At 45.7% G+C, this 18,087-nt stretch overlaps 1 protein-coding gene across 2 annotated transcripts in view; it reads left to right on the forward strand.

The window, feature by feature from the left end:
• Positions 1-18,087, forward strand: part of PHF12 (PHD finger protein 12) — a 47,244-nt gene that overhangs the window by 25,993 nt on the left and 3,164 nt on the right. Inside the window, exons 4-12 of one of the 2 annotated variants that reach the window (XR_004269762.1) lie at positions 1,731-2,124; positions 4,585-4,705; positions 6,555-6,687; positions 8,376-8,540; positions 12,556-12,714; positions 13,276-14,071; positions 15,308-15,433; positions 16,210-16,612; positions 17,661-17,744. Coding sequence is in view for 1 of the 2 variants with exons in the window: in XM_032281017.1 (XP_032136908.1) it covers positions 1,731-2,124; positions 4,585-4,705; positions 6,555-6,687; positions 8,376-8,540; positions 12,556-12,714; positions 13,276-14,071; positions 15,308-15,433; positions 16,210-16,353; positions 17,661-17,759 (2,137 nt within the window). In the remaining variant the exon portion in view is untranslated. Of the gene's footprint in view, positions 1-1,730; positions 2,125-4,584; positions 4,706-6,554; positions 6,688-8,375; positions 8,541-12,555; positions 12,715-13,275; positions 14,072-15,307; positions 15,434-16,209; positions 16,613-17,660; positions 17,760-18,087 lie in introns of those variants that run through there. The other variant, XM_032281017.1, reaches the window with a different exon arrangement.

The raw sequence follows: 18,087 nt of genomic DNA on the forward strand, positions 1-18,087 counted from the left end.
GATTAGAATTTGTCTGTGCATTGTAACCCACCTCCCTGTGCTCCCCCCACACTAATTACACAACAAGCAACTTTCCTACGTTGTGACCTCACCTCTATTTGCCTGGTCCCCAAATATGATGTCATAATGAATGACTTCCTTGGTTGCAGAAACAGGATGAGATGATTCAGATTGTGGTTTGTGTGTAACAGTTTCAGCCTTTAAGAAAGAAGGTAAACAAGCAGACATTATTTTTCAAATACATGCATAGTGTTCCTATTAAAAAGCGAGCTAAAGCCAAAGCAACCACCTAACCACAGCTATAGTTAAATGTCTCCATAAACCAGGCTATCTTCCAGCCTCTCCACCTTCCAAGATCCTTTCCTGTGTGTCCCTAATTAGGTCAGAGCAGGGCCAGTTAGAGGCACCTGCCAGCTAAAAGCCCTCTCAGAAACTTGCCATTCAAAAAAGCTGGACCTGAGAAGGTTGCGGGAGCTGAAGGAAAAGAGGTAAAGAGGGTGGAAAAAAGAAAATAACATGATGTTAGTTCCCGTTATGTGCCCGGTGTTTGAATTATGTTATCCCATTACCTATCCATACAGCCATAGATGGATACCGAATCCTGGCAGTAGAGTTCCATTTTAGAAAGGAAGAAGTAGAGGCTCGAATATGTAGATTAACTTTCCTAAAAACTCAAGGAATTGACACACCCAATATTTGAAACAAAATTTCTCATTCCAAACCTCTATTACCTCTTCATCAGTTTTCTAGAAGCAGAGCTATTTGTTGGGGATTATAGTATGCCCTTTTGTAACACAGGGCACTTCTGCTGAGATGCCTCTCTGTCCTTTCACACGGACCTCTTTGCCTACCAGTGCCAAATCTGCCTTTCCACCATCACCAGCACTGCTTCCCTTTGGCCTCCTGTATTTACACTGAAGTGAATTGCAATCATACATCCTCTGGGCTTCATCAGCCCCTGACATTAAGGTCCTATCATGATTCGTAGTGGAAGCGCTAGGTCCTACTCCAACTCCAAATTATCCCTTTCATATATACGACCCTTTTTATCTCCCTCCACCATATCCCTGAGAGGAAGAGAAGAAAGATTTTTCTCTCATTTTTACAGATGAAGAAATTCCTGCCCACCGGCCTGAGTCACCACAAGGTCAGAGGGGATCAGTGGCAGAAGTAGGACAAGATCACAGATAATCCTATCTTAGATCAATATTAAACTTATATTTGACTACTCGTATTTGGAGTCCTGGAGGAAAATGTACTATCAGACATCCAGTCCCACTGAGTACACTTAATCTTTTTCCATTTCCCAACCTTCTAAGAAGTGTCATTTATTTTGAGCAAAGTTTTTAAAACCATTCAGGAGATCAGGAGGCTCTAAGGCAAACTATAATGATCTCATTGATTTTCACCATTAGTCTCACCAAATTTATTCTCACTATGTTTCCTTTTTAGCCCTTTACCCTGTACTTTATAGATGTTGTATGTCATATGATAATTATTCCTAACTTTCCACACTTTTTGGTGATTCTCTGATGCAATAGTTTTGTCAGCTCCAGTTCAGTTATAGTTGTGTCAACTTTAACAGACAGCGTTCCAAGTCACCAGATAGATGAGTGCGATATGCGAAGGACTTTTACAATTTTGGTTAGTGATCTACCAGGACTTTGTAGCACCCATCTCTTTGTTTCATGGTATTTTTTCATGATGGGCCCACCTGTTCATTTGCACAGAAACGAGAGCAGAAAAAGGAGCTGGGTCATGTCAATGGACTGGTGGACAAATCTGGCAAACGGACTACATCCCCCATCAGTGACAATGACTTGTTGGACAGATCGGCCAGCAAAACTGAACTAAAGGCCATTGCCCATGCCCGGATCCTGGAAAGGAGAGCCAGCAGGCCTGGCACGCCCACATCCAACGCCAGCACAGAGACCCCCACCTCTGAGCAGAATGATGTCGACGAAGACATCATTGACGTGGATGAGGAACCAGTAGCAGCGGAGCCAGACTATGTGCAGCCCCAGCTGAGGCGGCCCTTTGAGCTGCTGATTGCTGCCGCCATGGAGCGGAACCCCACCCAATTTCAGTTGCCCAATGAACTGACTTGTACCACTGCACTACCAGGTCAGCCAAACCATCATCATATCCCTCCCCCACCCCAGCTTCCCCAAAGGACCAGCACAAGAGCAGTGCTGCCTGTGGAGTCACTGTTCATGTAGCTACTATCTCGGTTCCTGTTCCTGGATCTGCTTGAGATCTTTGAAGGTCTTAGCCATTACAGAGCTTGCTTGGTTTTTTTTTTTTTTCCAAGATGGAGTCTCGCTCTATCACCCAGGCTGGAGTACAATGGCATAATCTTGGCTCACTGCAACCTCCACCTCCCATGTTCAAGAGATTCTCCTGCCTGAGCCTCCCAAGTAGCTGGGACTACAGGCAGGAGCCGCTGCACCCGGCTAATTTTTGTATTTTTTTTAGTAGAGATGGGGTTTCACCATGTTTGGCCAGGCTGGTCTCAAACTCCTGACCTTGTGATCCACCTGCCTCAGCCTTCCAAATAGCTGGGACTACAGGCGCACACCACCACACCCGGCTAATTTTTGTATTTTAGTAGAGACAGGATTTCACCATGTTGGCCAGGCTGGTCTTAAACTCCTGACCTCAGGTGATCCGCCCACCTCGGCCTCCCAAAGTGCTGGGATTACAGGCATGAGCCACCAGTACCCAGCCCCAGAATTATCTTTTAAAAAAAAAAAGTATAATACATTCACATGGTTCAAAAATCAAAAAATATTAAGGGCTACAATGAAAATTTCCCTCCCATCCCTGTCTGCCATTGCCTACTTTCCACATTCCTGCTCTTCACAGATAACCACTGGTTGATTCTTGTTTATTCTTCTCAAATTTCTTTGTGCATATAAAAGCAAACACAAATATATGCTGATTAGTTTCCCCTTAAATAACATACTAGATAAACCATTCTACACCTTGCTTTTTTTTTTTTTAACTTTAAAATATGTTCTAGAAGTCTTTTCATATTAATATAGATTTTTTTTTTTTTCTGAGACACAGCCTTGCTCTGTCACCTAGGCTGGAATGCAGTTGCACGATCTCGGCTCATTGCAACCTTCACCTCTGGGGTTCAAGCAATTCTCCTGCCTCAGCCTCCCAAGTAGCTGGAATTATAGGCGCCCGCCACCACACCTGGCTAATTTCTGTATTTTAAGTAAAAACAGAGTTTCACCGTGTTGGCCAGGCTGGTCTCAAACTCCTGCCCTCATGATCCACCCACCTCGGCTTCCCAAGTACTGGGATTACAAGCGTGAACCACCGCACCCACCCAGCTGCCTCCTCACTCTTTTTAATGGTTGCATAGTAGTTATTAATGGACATTTAGGTTCCAAATCTTTTGTTACTACTGGTAGTGCTTCAGTGAATAACTGTGTAAATACATCATTGTACACATGTATAGATGTGTGACTGTATCTGTAGAACAATAGCTGGGTCAAAACTGCATTTATAGTTTTGATAAATATTGCCAAATTGCCCTCCATTCTTTTTTCCTTTTTTTAAGTCCTGGCTTCTTGATATCGTAAAGCTTCTAGGTCTTACTTTTTCTTCTCTGAGAAAGTGAAATTGGTAGGCTTAAAAAGGATGCATACAGAATCAAAGCTACACTGATTTTTTTTTTTTTTTTTTAAGATGGATTCTTGCTCTGTCACCAGGCTGGAGTGCGATGGCGCAGTCTCGGCCCACTGCAACCTCCACCTCCTGGGTTCAAGCAATTCTTCCGCTTCAGCCTCCTGAGTAGCTGGGACCACAGGCTCGTGCCACCACACCCAGCTAATTTTTTTGTATTTTTAGTAGAGACGGGGTTTCACCATGTTGGCCAGGATGGTCTCAATCTCTTGACCTCGTGATCCGCCTGCCTTGGCCTCCCAAAGTGCAGGGATTACAGGCATGAGCCACCGCACCTGGCCAGCTTCTCTGTTCTTTATAAAAATGTGGGCCAGGTATGATGGCTCACACCTATAATTCTAGCTCTTTGAGAGATTAAGACAAGAGGATTGCTTGAGGCCAGGAACTGGAGACCAGTCTGGGTAACATAATGAGACCCCATCTCTCAAAAAAATAAAAAAAGTTAGCCGAGTTTGGTGCCACACATCTGTAGTCCTGGCTAATCTGGAGGCTGAGGCTGGAAGGTTGCTTGAGCCCAGTGGTTGAAGGCTGCAGGCCAACTCCACAGAATAGTCCTTGTTGACTATGTGACTTGGACATTTATATTGCTTAGGTTGCCAGTATCTAACCTAGCGTTTCTGACCATTTTATGTTTGCAAAACAGTTAGATGTGTTTCTGCCATAGAGCAGGTGACTTCTGGTTCTGACTTACGTATCAGTCTCTTTTTTTTTTTTCTCCGTTCTCATTCCTTTTTCCTTAAAATCAACCCCAGGGGCCTCAGAGAGCAATCCATGTCTAGGTCATGGCATATGCATAAGATCTGTTTCTATCACGTAATGTTGTTTCCATATTGCAGGCTAGGAACTCTGAAGCGAGGGATAGTTCAGCATCATCACTTTCTTTTCTAGGTTCTAGCAAGAGGAGAAGAAAGGAGGAAACCACAGGGAAAAATGTTAAGAAGACACAGCATGAATTAGATCACAATGGTCTTGTTCCCTTACCGGTCAAAGTCTGCTTCACGTGTAACAGGTATTTTCTTTCATACTAAGGGGCTCTGTCTCATATTTAGCAAATGATACTTTTTCTCTCATCACCTCTTCCAGACCATATATGTTAAATGTGAACAACCCATATTCTGATAGTATGAGTACACGGAGACTCCCTGAATAATGGACTGATGAGAGTCTTGAATGAGTATGTGCTAACAACATTTTCTGAAGAATCACAATACAGGAGTACTGTGAACTGTGTTTAGGCTGAGCACAATGGCTCATACCTGTAATCCCAGCACTTTGGGAAGCCAAGGCAGGCAGATTGCTTGAACCTGGGAGTTTGAGACCAGCTTGGGCAACACAGTGAATCTGTGTATCTATTTAAGAAAAAAAAAAATGTATATTAAAGGAGAAGAAGTTTTAAAATTTTTTTATATTAAAGGAGAAGAAATAAAAAAATTTTTTGGCCGGGCGCGGTGGCTCAAGCCTGTAATCCCAGCACTTTGGGAGGCCGAGGCGGGTGGATCACGAGGTCAAGAGATCGAGACCATCCTGGTCAACATGGTGAAACCCCGTCTCTACTAAAAATACAAAAAATCAGCTGGGCATGGTGGCGTGTGCCTGTAATCCCAGCTACTCAGGAGGCTGAGGCAGGAGAATTGCCTGAACCCAGGAGGCGGAGGTTGCGGTGAGCCGAGATCGTGCCATTGCCCTCCAGCCTGGGTAACAAGAGCGAAACTCCGTCTCAAAAAAAAAAAAAAAAAAAAAAAAAAATTTTTTTTAATGGTCCACGTGTGGTGATATGCACCTGTAGTCCCAGCTACTCAGGAAGTTTAAGCAGATTAGCCCTGGATGCTAGACTGTGATCACACCACTGTACTCCAGCCTGGTCAACAGAGCGAGACCATGTATTTTAAATAAATAAATAATAAATAAATAAATAAAAACTGTGTTTATAGACACTAGAATGAGAAGAGTTGGACTTAAACTAAACATTAACTTGAATCACTAAAGATAAGTTTAAAAGTAGTATAAGTATTCATGATAGTGTATGTTGGACTGGATGACTTCCAAAAGCCCCTAGGCTGCCCCAGTTGTAATCTCTGAGACACAGGCTTCCTTCAAATAGGATCTCTTTAACAGAAACCAGCTGCTGCAGTTACTGAAGGTGGACTTGTTGGCTTGGGTGTGTTAGAGGACTGTATCATGGTCAGAGTAGGGTAGGAAGAGAAAATAACTATCAAAAAGAAATGTTCCACAGCAAAAGCTATGGGGAAAGGGAACTAAATAGTAGAATGGCAGAACTCTGAACCAGGACAAACTGGCTTCAGTACATCTCAGGGACCACAGGAGTATTGTAGTTACAAATCGTACTTGTCATTTCCTTAGTCCCCGTCCCTTGAACCCTGCTTACATGAATACATTACAAGATCATTTTTCCAGCACACCTCTAATTGTCAGTTCTGCTGAGTGCTTCATGCAGAAGAGAAATATTTTCTTGCTACAGTTAAGACTCCAGAAAGGTCGCTAGTGATTTTTTTTTTAATGAGGTAGTCTCTCTCTCTTTTAAGAAGTAGGAAGATCAGAGCAGAGTTCACTGTTTTCCCCCAGTGAATACTGAGCGTTGATCATCCCTGCTCTGACAGCCACTTTCGCTGTACTCCAAATAAACATTCACTTTCCCATAAGACACATTCTTCTTACAAGAGAGAATAATTGAGAGCCCTCAAACCTGTCCATTGTTCTAATCATAAATGTAACGAATCACTGGAGGAAGATGTGGGAGACTGTTGTTACGATTAAGGAGGGGAGGCTGTTCCACAGGTCCCTGTTAGTTTGAATTTTCCTGTCTTGCCACAGAAATGCCCTACATCTCTTTTTTGCAGGAGTTGCCGTGTGGCTCCTCTCATCCAGTGTGACTATTGCCCCCTCCTGTTTCACATGGACTGCCTCGAGCCGCCGCTCACTGCCATGCCCCTGGGCAGATGGATGTGTCCGAATCACATCGAACATGTGGTGGTAAGCACAGCAGTGTCCATTCAGTCCTCAGTAGGCATAGCTGGAGCGTGGACTGATGCAGTAGAAATCATATTAAGGTCAGCTTGGTGCTACAGTTCACCACACTGCCACAGGTACTGGTTTCTGCAGGCCACCCTACTCAATTCTGATCATTTTGACATATTTCAGCTGTGCTTTTTCTCACACAGTTTTGTTTTAGCTACCCACACAGACTTAATTCACTAGTGCTTCACTGTTTGTGATTTCTCCTGTAGTGAATTAAGCAGTTGAGGTTACAGCCCTAAAAGGGGAGTATATTAGATCCAACCTGAAGGAAATAAATCATTAGCTGTCTGGAGTACATGTGTCCCAGGCACCAAATGAGGTTCAGTAAATAAACTGTTGAATGAATGATGGGGTGAAGGTCCTATTGCTTTATCTTCCAAGAGTCTTGGGTGTATTTTCCAGACTGAGGCTAGAACAGAGCCGTCACTTGCTATCTCCAAAAGAAGTCTAGGACATCTCTTTATAGGCAGTTAGAACAGTCACTCACAAGATTGAATGGGAGCGGATTTGAGGAAAAGGAGCTCCCTCATAAGAGCAGCCTTCCAAATTAAAAAGGCTACTGCTAAAGACATTGTCTGTCAAATGATGATAACCATGGAATGACCCGTTGGCCTCATGGCAGTGTGTTGCTGACCCTGCACTGAGAGGAACCTCTGTTGAAGACTTGTACACATGGAAGAGAAGAGTTACTTTGTGTTCTTTTGACTCTTGCCACTCAAAGATTTTTCTAGGAGGAAAATCTAGTCTTGTTTTGCTTCCTTGTTTCTCTCCTAATCTTGCTTCCTGATGAACCAGAAAAAAAATGACCATAAGCAGTTTACCCAAATATGGATCTTAAAGAGCAGCTTTCTAGCAGTTGAGAAAATCTTAATTGGTTAAATTTTTCTTAGCCACTTAAAGATTTTCCCTAATTTATTAATTGGGAAGCTGCCACAACAGGTCCTTTCTTTTGAATTAAAATGTAGGGACCCAGATGTAGGATAGGAAAAATGGTGTAATTTCTGTACACTTTCTGTATATTATTGCAGAAACTCTTCTTTCTTTTCTCCCTTTGGCCTGTAAGAGCAATCCAGTTTTCCCTTCCAGTAGAGGAAGACTGATACAAGATGGGTTAACTTCTGCTCCTTGGTACCATGGAGTAGGAATAGAGCAGAGCACACAGAGTTCTGGTTCTGACCCAGTTGTCAGTCAAGCTCCTATGTAGGACACAGTCCTGCTTTTCCTGTGAGAGAGAGACCCTTGCTGGGAAGGGAATTTGGGTCCCTTAAGGGCCAAAGCATATGTCTCCTCTGAAACCTGTGCTGCTATTAGAGGATTCTGAAAAAGGCTTGTCTGAGCTGGAACAGAAGACTGTCAGAGGCTGAATTTGGAAGGGCCTGTATTGGCTAATCTCTCCTGCCTTCCTTAAGGCTCTCTAGAGAGTAGGAACATACTGGGTGTCTTCTACTGGACTGGACAGGGCTGAGTAGGAAGTCTCATCCATGTTCTCTTACTCTCTGACAGGAGCGCCAACATCCTGGTCCCTAATTGACAGAACCCATGTGCCCACGGGCTTCTAGTTTTTAAACACAGGGAATGGGGTTAACTGGGACAGGGAGTGCCTTTTGAGGCTCACCACAGAGTTGTGTCTGCTTTGTCCCTAGCTGAACCAGAAGAATATGACGCTGAGCAATCGGTGCCAGGTGTTTGATCGTTTCCAGGACACCATTTCGCAGCATGTCGTCAAAGTGGACTTCCTGAACCGAATCCACAAGAAGCACCCTCCTAACCGTCGTGTGCTCCAGTCGGTCAAAAGAAGAAGCTTGAAGGTGAGTCACAATTAGGTGTAGGCAAGATGGTGGTATGACTCCCATCATGGGGTAGACAGGGAATCACTGTCCTAATTTTACAGGCTGGGAAACTGAAGCCCCAGAGTTATGTTTGTGGCGTCTAATAAGCAATGAGTGTGACCTTCATTTTAATACTTGGGGATGATGGTCAGGATTATGAGGGCTAGACCTCAAATTAGCCTTTGAAGTCTACCAGTCTCCAGTTTTCTAAAGGATAAGCACTCTTCAGCCCATCCCACCAAACCCAAATGTGCTCTGTTGTTACTGCTGCCCTCGCCTAACACTCATTCTGTCTGTTCCTGTTAGATGGCCTCTGTCCAAGAGGTAAGGTAAAGGTGGAGGTGATTAAGCAGAAAGAGCCATGTGGAAGGTGAAGAGCTAATCCCACCTCAGGAACTTAAATGGAAAATATCTAAAGGAAAGTTAAATCTATTTTTCCAGGCTGCTGTTAATATATCACCAATACTTCAAATTGTATTCCTTCCTTCCTGAATTTGGAAGGGACTGTATTGGCTAATTTCTCCTGCCTTTATAAATGTTAGGTATTATTACAGCTATGCTATAATACTGACATTGGCCAAAGTGTGTTTACAGAGATTGACAGAAATATTTACTTCCTTGAAATGTTAGGTATTATTATAAATGTTAGGTATTATTATAACATTGCTGTAATAATACCTAACATTTATACGTACTTGACATTAGCCAAAGTGTGTTTACAGAGAGTGACAGAAATATTTCCTTCCTTGAAAAGCATCTGGTGGTTGTCAGGATGTTTTTAAACCATTCAATCCCCTCATTCAGTTAACCTAGAGGGCCCAACACTATATACCATATATAAACTTGTTTTTTCTCTTTTGAAATGATCCCAGGGTCATTTCAAAATGAAATGTGCTAACAGAAACCAGCAATTCTCAAGTATGGCCACTTGGTGGCAGTCACACTTTAAAATCAATCACACCAACCCGGCAGTGGCTGAAGCCTGTAATCCCAGCACTTTTGGGAGGCTAAGGCAGGTGGGTCACCTGAGATCAGGAATTCGAGACCAGCCTGGCCAACATGGTGAAACCCCTATCTCTACCAAAAATACAAAACATTAGCCAGGCATTCTGGCAGGTGCCTGTAATCCCAGCTGCTCTGGAGACTGAGGCAGGAGAAATGCTTGAACCTAGGAGGTAGAGGTTGCAGTGAGCCAAGACCGTGCCATTGTACTCCAACCTGGACAACAAGAGTGAAACTCCACCTCAAAAAAGAAAAACAAAAATCATACCACTGTCATCACCTCTAGTGGGTGTCAGCACTAGCAAGATGCTAACTGTTGAAAATTGTATAATAAACTTAACTGGGCAAATATTTATACATCAGTGGAAACATAGGTTTTTCAAAACTAGATTCAAATATTTTGGGGTTGGATGATATTAAAGGTGGTAGGCCTCATCTCAGTGAAACAGATCTAAAAGTAAAGCAGACTGTGTAATTCACTGTGTAGATTTGGCAGAGAGCATGGCTGCTGAGGTGAACAGGGCAGGAGACCTTGATAAAAATCCTGTCATTATATGGTGCCCATCCCCCCACACTTTTTTTTCTAAGATGGAGTCTCGCTCTGTCGCCCAAGCTAGAGTGCAGTGGCATGATCTTGGCTGACTGCAACCACTGCCTCCCAGGTTCAAGCAATTCTCCTGCCTCAGCCTCCTGAGTAGCTGGGATTACAGGCACACACCATCATGCCTGGCTAATTTTTGTATTTTTAGTGGAGACAGGGTTTCGCTATGTTGGTCAGGCTGGTCTTGAACTTCTGACCTGGTGATCCATCCGCCTGCCTCGGCCTCCCAAAGTGCTGGGATTACAGGTGTGAGCCACTGCGCCTGGCCCCTCTTTTTAAGTGTTTCTCTAGTAAGGAAACTCAAAAGGTCGTAGTCAAGCATTTTGTACTTGGACAGCTTGAGAGTGAAATGAGTACTGTAGCACCATAGAACATTGGTGAAGAACCTCAGCTCTCTCCTGGAACATTAGCCTTTACCCTTGATTATGGAAATTCAGGAAGAATCTCCTGAGAACTGTGTATCTTCCTTGGGAATTTCTCTTCCACTTAGCCCTTTACTCTTCCCCAGTGGTAGCCCTAGATTAGCCCACTGTTCCATTCCTCCTTCTCCCATTCCTGAGTGATCTCAGAAAGCCCTTGGCACCAGCTAAGGCCATCACCAGCCCATGGTGATGACTCTCAACTCCATATTCCATTCCTTTCTCCTTATATCCAGATTCATGTCTGCCTGCCCATCCCACAGATATCTCAAGATGAACCTGCCTAAGACCAAAAGTCTTCTGCCTCTCCACATCTACTCTTCCTCTTGTATCTCCTATTGCAGTGAATAACAATGATCTCTACTCAGTCCCTCAAACTAAAATTCTGGGAACCATTTTCAGTTCTTCTTCCCTTGTCTTCCATAAAGACTTTGTCACCAAATCTGTTGGTTCTCTGAATGTTCTCCAAATCCACAAAGTGCTATCACATCTCTAAGCCTTACATGCTTCTCCCTCTTCCTTATTTTTCCTTTATCTGCCTGGAAGATCCTTCTCAACTTCCAAGTGTCAACTCAAATACTGATTTCCTATAAAATCTTCCCCTAGGCCAGGCACGGTGGCTCACGTCTATAATCCCAGCACTTTGGGAGGCCGAGGCGGGTGGATCACGAGGTCAAGAGATCGAGACCATCCTGGTCAACATGGTGAAACCCCGTCTCTACTGAAAATACAAAAATTAGCTGGGCATGGTGGCACACACCTGTAGTCCCAGCTACTCGGGAGGCTGAGGCAAGAGAATTGCTTGAACCCAGGAGGTGGAGGTTGCGGTGAGCTGAGATCACACCATTGCACTCCAGCCTCAGTAACAAGAGCAAAACTCCATCTAAAAAAAAAAAAAAAAAATCCCTAATCCCAAATTCCTGTCCCTCAAACTAAAATAAGCACTCGGCGCCTGTAATTCCAACTATTTTTTTCTTTGAGACAGATTCTCATTTTTACCCAGGCTAGAGTGCAGTGGCACAATCTCGGCTCACGGCAACTTCTGCCTCCCGGGTTCAAGCAATTCTTCTGCCTCAGCCTCCCGAGTAGTTGGAATTACAGGCGCCCACCACCATGCCCGGCTAATTCTTAGTAGAGACAGGTTTTGCCACGTTGGTCAGGCTGGTCTCAAACTCCTAACCTTAGGTGATCCGCCCACCTCGGCCTCCCAAAGTGCTGGGATTACAGGTGTGAGCCACTGCACCCAGCTTTCTTTATGTTTTTAATAGCACCTTACACATATGTCTATTCTAGAACCCTTTACCTTATGTTGTAATATTTCTGTGTTTATCTCCCAACTAGACTGTGAGCTCCTTGAGGGCAAGTCTTAAATTTTATTCATCTCTGGATATCTAGAACTTGGAAAAGTGCCCAGACACAGGAGGTGTTCAATAAATGTTGGTTGAATGTATGAATGACTCTTTGCTTGTGTGGCTCTTTCATTCTTAAATGGTGTGTGATTCAGAGCGTGTCTTCTGTCTTTGTTGCACAGAGGTCTTTAGTTGTTTCATGAGTCGTGAATGAATGGATGAAGGAAACTAACATTGATTGAGTGCTTATTATGAGCCAGGCCTCATGCCAAGCATTTTTATCTCTGTGACTGCTCACCCACGTCCCAAACTTGACACTGAGCAATAAGAATCCAGAGTACCATTCTGAAACCCTGTCCAGTACCCATCTTACACCTTTCAGGCTGAAGCAGAAGACAGCACGTGGTGGTTTCTATGTTCTGCAGGCCTTAGACCTTGATGAAGAAAAGTGGAGGCCCCATCTGCTATATTTCCATTTCTGAGCCTCCTTTTCCTCAGTGGACCCCAGAGTGGATGGTCCCTTGGGCACCAGCACCACAGACAGAACAGCATACCAGGGCAGAATCAACTGGACATGTTGGAACTATCTCCATCTCCTTCCTCCTTCTATCTATCCTGAACAGGTTCCCGATGCTATAAAATCTCAGTACCAGTTTCCACCCCCTCTCATTGCACCCGCGGCCATTCGGGACGGGGAGCTGATCTGCAATGGGATCCCTGAGGAATCACAGATGCACCTTTTGAACTCTGAGCACTTAGCCACCCAAGCAGAGCAGCAAGAGGTGAGTGAAGGCAGGGCTGGGATTCCAAATTCAATCTTCCATGTCACCACAGCTGCTGTCTAAAGTAGCCTCAGTCATTCTCATTCCTGTCCCCACCTACCCTCCTCCTAACCCCTCAATAGTTGAGTATTCCAGAGGGAACTTCTGGCTCAAATCACAAAGGCAAGTAAGAGATCTACAAAGTCAACCGCTCTGCTTCTCTGGTGCATCATTCCCCCAGTGCACTGAAATCTATACCCTAGAAAGAGATGAGTAGACCCATAGAGAGGTTAAGTGATAGTGCTGGATATTGGTCACAAGGTAAGCCTTAAAGGCAGAGCCAAAATAAGGATCCCAAGCTCTGTTGGCCAGAGGGAATGTTGCCTGCTGAGTGTACCCACAAGTCTTGCTTGGGAATGGAAATGGAATTCTATCAGGAATCAAGCACACCCTTTGTGAACATTCGCAATGGGACCTTGGAAACTGCTTGTCAGCTCTGCTGCAGCCCTGGCCACTGTGGCGGGAAGGACCAACGCCTCTCAGGCCTCTCACCCCCTCTCCTCTCCTCTCCTTCCATTGCAGTGGCTCTGTAGTGTTGTTGCGCTCCAGTGCAGCATATTGAAACATTTATCTGCTAAGCAGATGCCTTCGCATTGGGACTCTGAACAGACAGAGAAGGCTGATATTAAGCCTGTTATTGTGACTGACAGCTCAATCACCACCTCCCTGCAAACAGCTGACAAGACACCTACACCTTCCCACTACCCCTTGTCCTGCCCCTCAGGGATTAGCACCCAGAATTCCCTGAGCTGCTCTCCACCCCACCAGCCCTCAGCCCTAGAGGACATCGGCTGCAGTTCTTGTGCGGAAAAATCCAAGAAAGCCCCTTGTGGGACTGCCAACGGGCCAGTGAACACAGAGGTGAAAGCCAATGGCCCACACCTCTACAGCAGCCCTACTGATTCCACGGACCCCCGGCGACTTCCAGGCGCCAACACCCCCCTACCAGGCCTCTCATACCGGCAAGGCTGGCCCCGGCCCCTCACGCCACCAGCAGCTGTGGGCCTTCAGAACCACACCGTCGGCATCATTGTGAAGACAGAGAATGCCACTGGCCCCAGCTCTTGCCCCCAGAGGAGTTTGGCTCCTGTCCCAAGCGTGCCCCCTTCCATTCCCAGCTCTTGTGCCAGCATCGAGAACACCAGCACTTTGCAAAGAAAGACTGTCCAATCACAGATAGGACCTCCGTTGACAGATTCAAGGCCACTGGGCTCACCCCCAAATGCCACCCGGGTGCTCACTCCCCCCCAAGCAGCAGCAGATGGTATCTTGGCCACAGCAGCCAACCAACGATTCTGCTCACCAGCGCCATCGTCAGGTGAGTGCTGCTCAGCCTTGGGGTGATTTGGAATAATGTATGCTCTTCCTGGCAAATAAGACAAGATTCCAAAAGCACTTATATCTCTGTGAATACTTCAGAGGACTTTGGCCTCTGTATTGTTTGTCTTACTTCCATTTCCGTAATAGAAGAGGAAGCGCATGTTAACTTGTCCCATTTAAGATGGGACTGCTTAGGCTCTGAAAGCTTCAGTGATTCCCTTAAAATGACCTACTGAGTCAGTGACAGGATTGGAACCACAGCTCAGGTCTCCTGACTCCATCCTGTACCTTCCAGGCCTAGGCTCCTACCTATTTTGTTCTGTCACCTTAAGACAGGGTGCTCTCTGGAATTACTGTGATTAACCTGAGGTTCTGGGTGATGGCTTCAGTATTGTCAGATCCACACAAAAGAATGGATTCATGCCTGATGTATAGTCTCAGGAACAGTTCATGTGAGGAACTCCCATGTCAGGAATCAGGGATAGATAGCAGCACTGTCTTTCAGAGGAGCTATAGAGTGGGATGCCCACAGGGGTTGATCTAGCCCAGAAGCTTGTTCTCGGGCCACCGGCCAAAGGGTGGTCCTTTAGGTCTGCACTTGGCCTACTGTGGACCTCTCAGCTGTCCCCAGCCAGCACTCAGGACCTCAAGGTTGCTGACCCCGGCATCTGAACCAGGTTTCAGATGCTGCCGGAACCCCCTGTGGTCTCTCCCGTCTGAACTGAAGCCGGCCTCCTAGTCAGCTGGGAGTCTCGGTAACCAGGTGATTGCGATTTCTCTGCATGGGGGCCCCTGGTCCCAGGATGGCCCCACTCCCAGGCTGTTTTCCTATCTCTGTGTATCGCTTAATACCAGCATGAGTAATTTTCCACGCTGTGAGTCATATTTCGGTAGGCAGGAATTACAAGGGCAGGCACCACTTACTTAAGAGCAGAGGCAGCAGGGAGGTGGTCATGGCCCAAGAATGAAGCTGCCCCACCACCTTCCCCAGAGCAGTGGATTTCAATGGTTCTCAGTGCTCTGGAGACTCCTGCGTGCCCGGGTACTTTGTCGTTCCATCTGCCCTTCCTCACCACACGTTTTTAGCTCTAGGAGTTCCAGAACCTATGGGTTGAGAATCAAGAAGGGAACATCACCTTGGGTCCGAAATCCAGACCTGTCTCAGCAGTGGGGGATTGGACCGGTGGGTTTCCCTCAGGCGACGTAAGTAACAGTCTTCCTGCTCCGTCCCCAGATGGCAAGGTCAGCCCCGGCACGTTATCCATAGGAAGCGCTTTAACCGTACCCTCTTTCCCAGCCAACTCAACTGCCATGGTGGACCTCACCAACTCACTTCGAGCATTTATGGATGTCAATGGAGGTGAGTGAGTGAGCAGCTGCCATTCCAATGGTTGCTATGTTGAAGGTGCTTTCCTAGATATCATTCAGCTCATTTCAGAAAGGGAGAGAAGGAACACCTGATCCCACAGGCCTAGGGGGAAATGGGAATGAGGAGTATCCTTTTGGATAAGGGAGTGCAGTGAAAAAGAAAGCTCCTTCTACAGCTCTGCCTTCTACATATGCTTATACTCACAATCAAAGATGAAGGGAGGACAGAGCCAAGCTGAACCAGTGAGAAAAAAACAAAATCACTTTAGGCATATCACCTGGATTTGCAGAATAAAACTAGGATCCTCACTTCCAAAGGAGGGACTTCATCTGTGGGAAACCCCCAAAGTCCAGGAGAACAGGGACAGATCTTGATCTCTGTGAACAGAAGGTGGGTAGAAAATTCAGGTCTCGGTTCGTATCCGAGTCACGGCACTAAAGGAAAAAAAAAGAAAATTCAGGTCTCAATATCAGACATCCAGGCCCCCCCCACAGACAGGCAAGTGGTTTATTCCACTCTGCCTTTCTAGAACCATTTTAATTAAAATCAGTCTACGCAACTACAGGAAGCAGCTGCACAGGCTGCACTGGAGCCCATCTCACTGCAAATGGCAAGTACGATGCCCAGCTGCAGATCCCTATACATTCTACTCAGTGCTGTTTGAGTAACAATCACTTGGCTGGATTTTAGAAATGCTGACTATTTGTACTGTGACCCTGATATGCTTCTACCTCAGCTGCTTTTTCATCTTTCTCTTTGGCTGTTAGAAATCGAGATTAATATGCTGGACGAGAAGCTGATCAAGTTTCTGGCCTTGCAGAGAATACATCAGCTTTTTCCCTCCCGGGTCCAACCATCACTGGGCAGTGTCGGGACACATCAGCTGGCTTCTGGAGGGCACCACACAGAAGGTGCGCATGTACACACCTGTCACCACATCATCAGATCTCCCCTCTACGTGTGCGAATGGTCACCTTGCCTCCATGGAGAATCTGAGCTTCCAGTATCTCAAACCTCCTTGTGTGTTTTTCAAGGGTTTAATAAAGCACCATGGTTTTTTTCTCAAGAGAGCAGGAACAAGATGGCAACCACAGCTTTCTGATCAGACTTGGGGAAGTGTGCCTATAAGTCCACTTCAAGACACAGCAAAGCAGCTACCAGTACCTTTGGGTATATGTAGTGTATTTTTTGCTCACTTGCTTTCAAATATTTGAATTAGAAGGGCTTCCCGACTGAGTGCAGTGGCTCACACCTGTAATCCCAGCACTTTGGGAGGCTGAAGCGGGAAGATCACTTGAGCCCAGGAGTTGGAGACCAGCCTGGGCAACACAGTGAGATTCTATCTCTACAAATAATTTAAAACATAGCCAGGCATGGTGACATGTACCTATAGTCCCAGCTGCTTGGGAGGCTAAGATGGGAGGGTTGCTTGAGCCTGGGAGGTCAAGGCTGCAATGAGCTATGATTGCACCACTGCACTCCAGCCTGGGCGACAGAGCAAGACCCTGTCTCAAAATCAGTAAAATTTTAAAAAGAAGGGCTTCCCAAGAAGGAACTTTTCAAGTTGAAGGTAAGAAATAGAATAACAGTAGGCCAGCCTTCTGGAAATTTTCCCCAAGTGGTTAACTCTGTTTCAGATACATCTGAGTGTTGGCCATTAAGAGCCTTGCTGCTTCAAAATGTAGTTCCCAGACCAGCAGCAGCAGCAGCAGCCCCTGAGAGCTTGTTAGAAATGCAGAGCTCAATGCATTGGTTCTTTGCTTATTTTTAAAGAAAGCAAAGAAATGCTGAGCTAAGGCCCCTCCTCAGACCTATTGAATCAGAATCTGCATTTCAGCAAGATCTGTAGGCGATTCATATGCACATTAAAGTTTGAGAAACACTGGTCCATGCCTTGTTTTTCCATGTTCTCCCTATAGTACCAGTTGGAATATCCCAGATAAGCCAACCAGGAGCCCAGGAACTTAGAGTACTGTCATCTCTGACTTCTGTGACCATCTTCAAAGATGGTTCTCTGTACCCCATGTTGGAAATGCTGTGGGTGGGGAGAGAAAGCCTTACCCTGAAGCAGCTCAGTGTTGGATGTGAGTTTGGAAAGATGAGTCATCCAGTGGGATTTTCTCCAGGCCATGAGCCAAAGGTCCAGATTTTGTTGGTGTATGTTTGGATCACAGGATCTGAGTTTCTGAATGATCCTATTCCTATGTTTGTCTTGTAGTGCAAAGAAAGGAGGTACAGGCCCGAGCTGTGTTCTACCCCCTCTTAGGGTTGGGAGGAGCTGTGAACATGTGCTATCGAACCCTCTACATCGGGACAGGTGAGCCAGCTAGGAAGCTGGGAGAGACACTGAATCTGTTCAGCCCTGAAGACTGACACCCTTACCCACAGAAGCTAGAAAGGGGTGAGAGAAGCCCTTTCCAGAGTTGACTGCTTTAAACCAGTGGATAGCCAGACAAGAGAAACTAACAGAGACAGTCAGCCAGTCACGGTGTGTCACACCCGTAATCCCAGCACTTTGGGATGACAAGGCAGGAAGATCACTTGAGCCCAAGACTTCGAGACCAGCCTGGGCAACATGGTGAAACCACATTTCAACCAAAAACAAGTAGAAAAAATTAGCTGGGCACATGCCTGTAGTCCCAGCT

Source organism: Sapajus apella, unplaced genomic scaffold (assembly GCF_009761245.1).
Source record: "Sapajus apella isolate SASKATOON/1434 unplaced genomic scaffold, GSC_monkey_1.0 scaffold12, whole genome shotgun sequence".
In the NCBI taxonomy this organism is placed as follows: domain Eukaryota; kingdom Metazoa; phylum Chordata; class Mammalia; order Primates; family Cebidae; genus Sapajus; species Sapajus apella.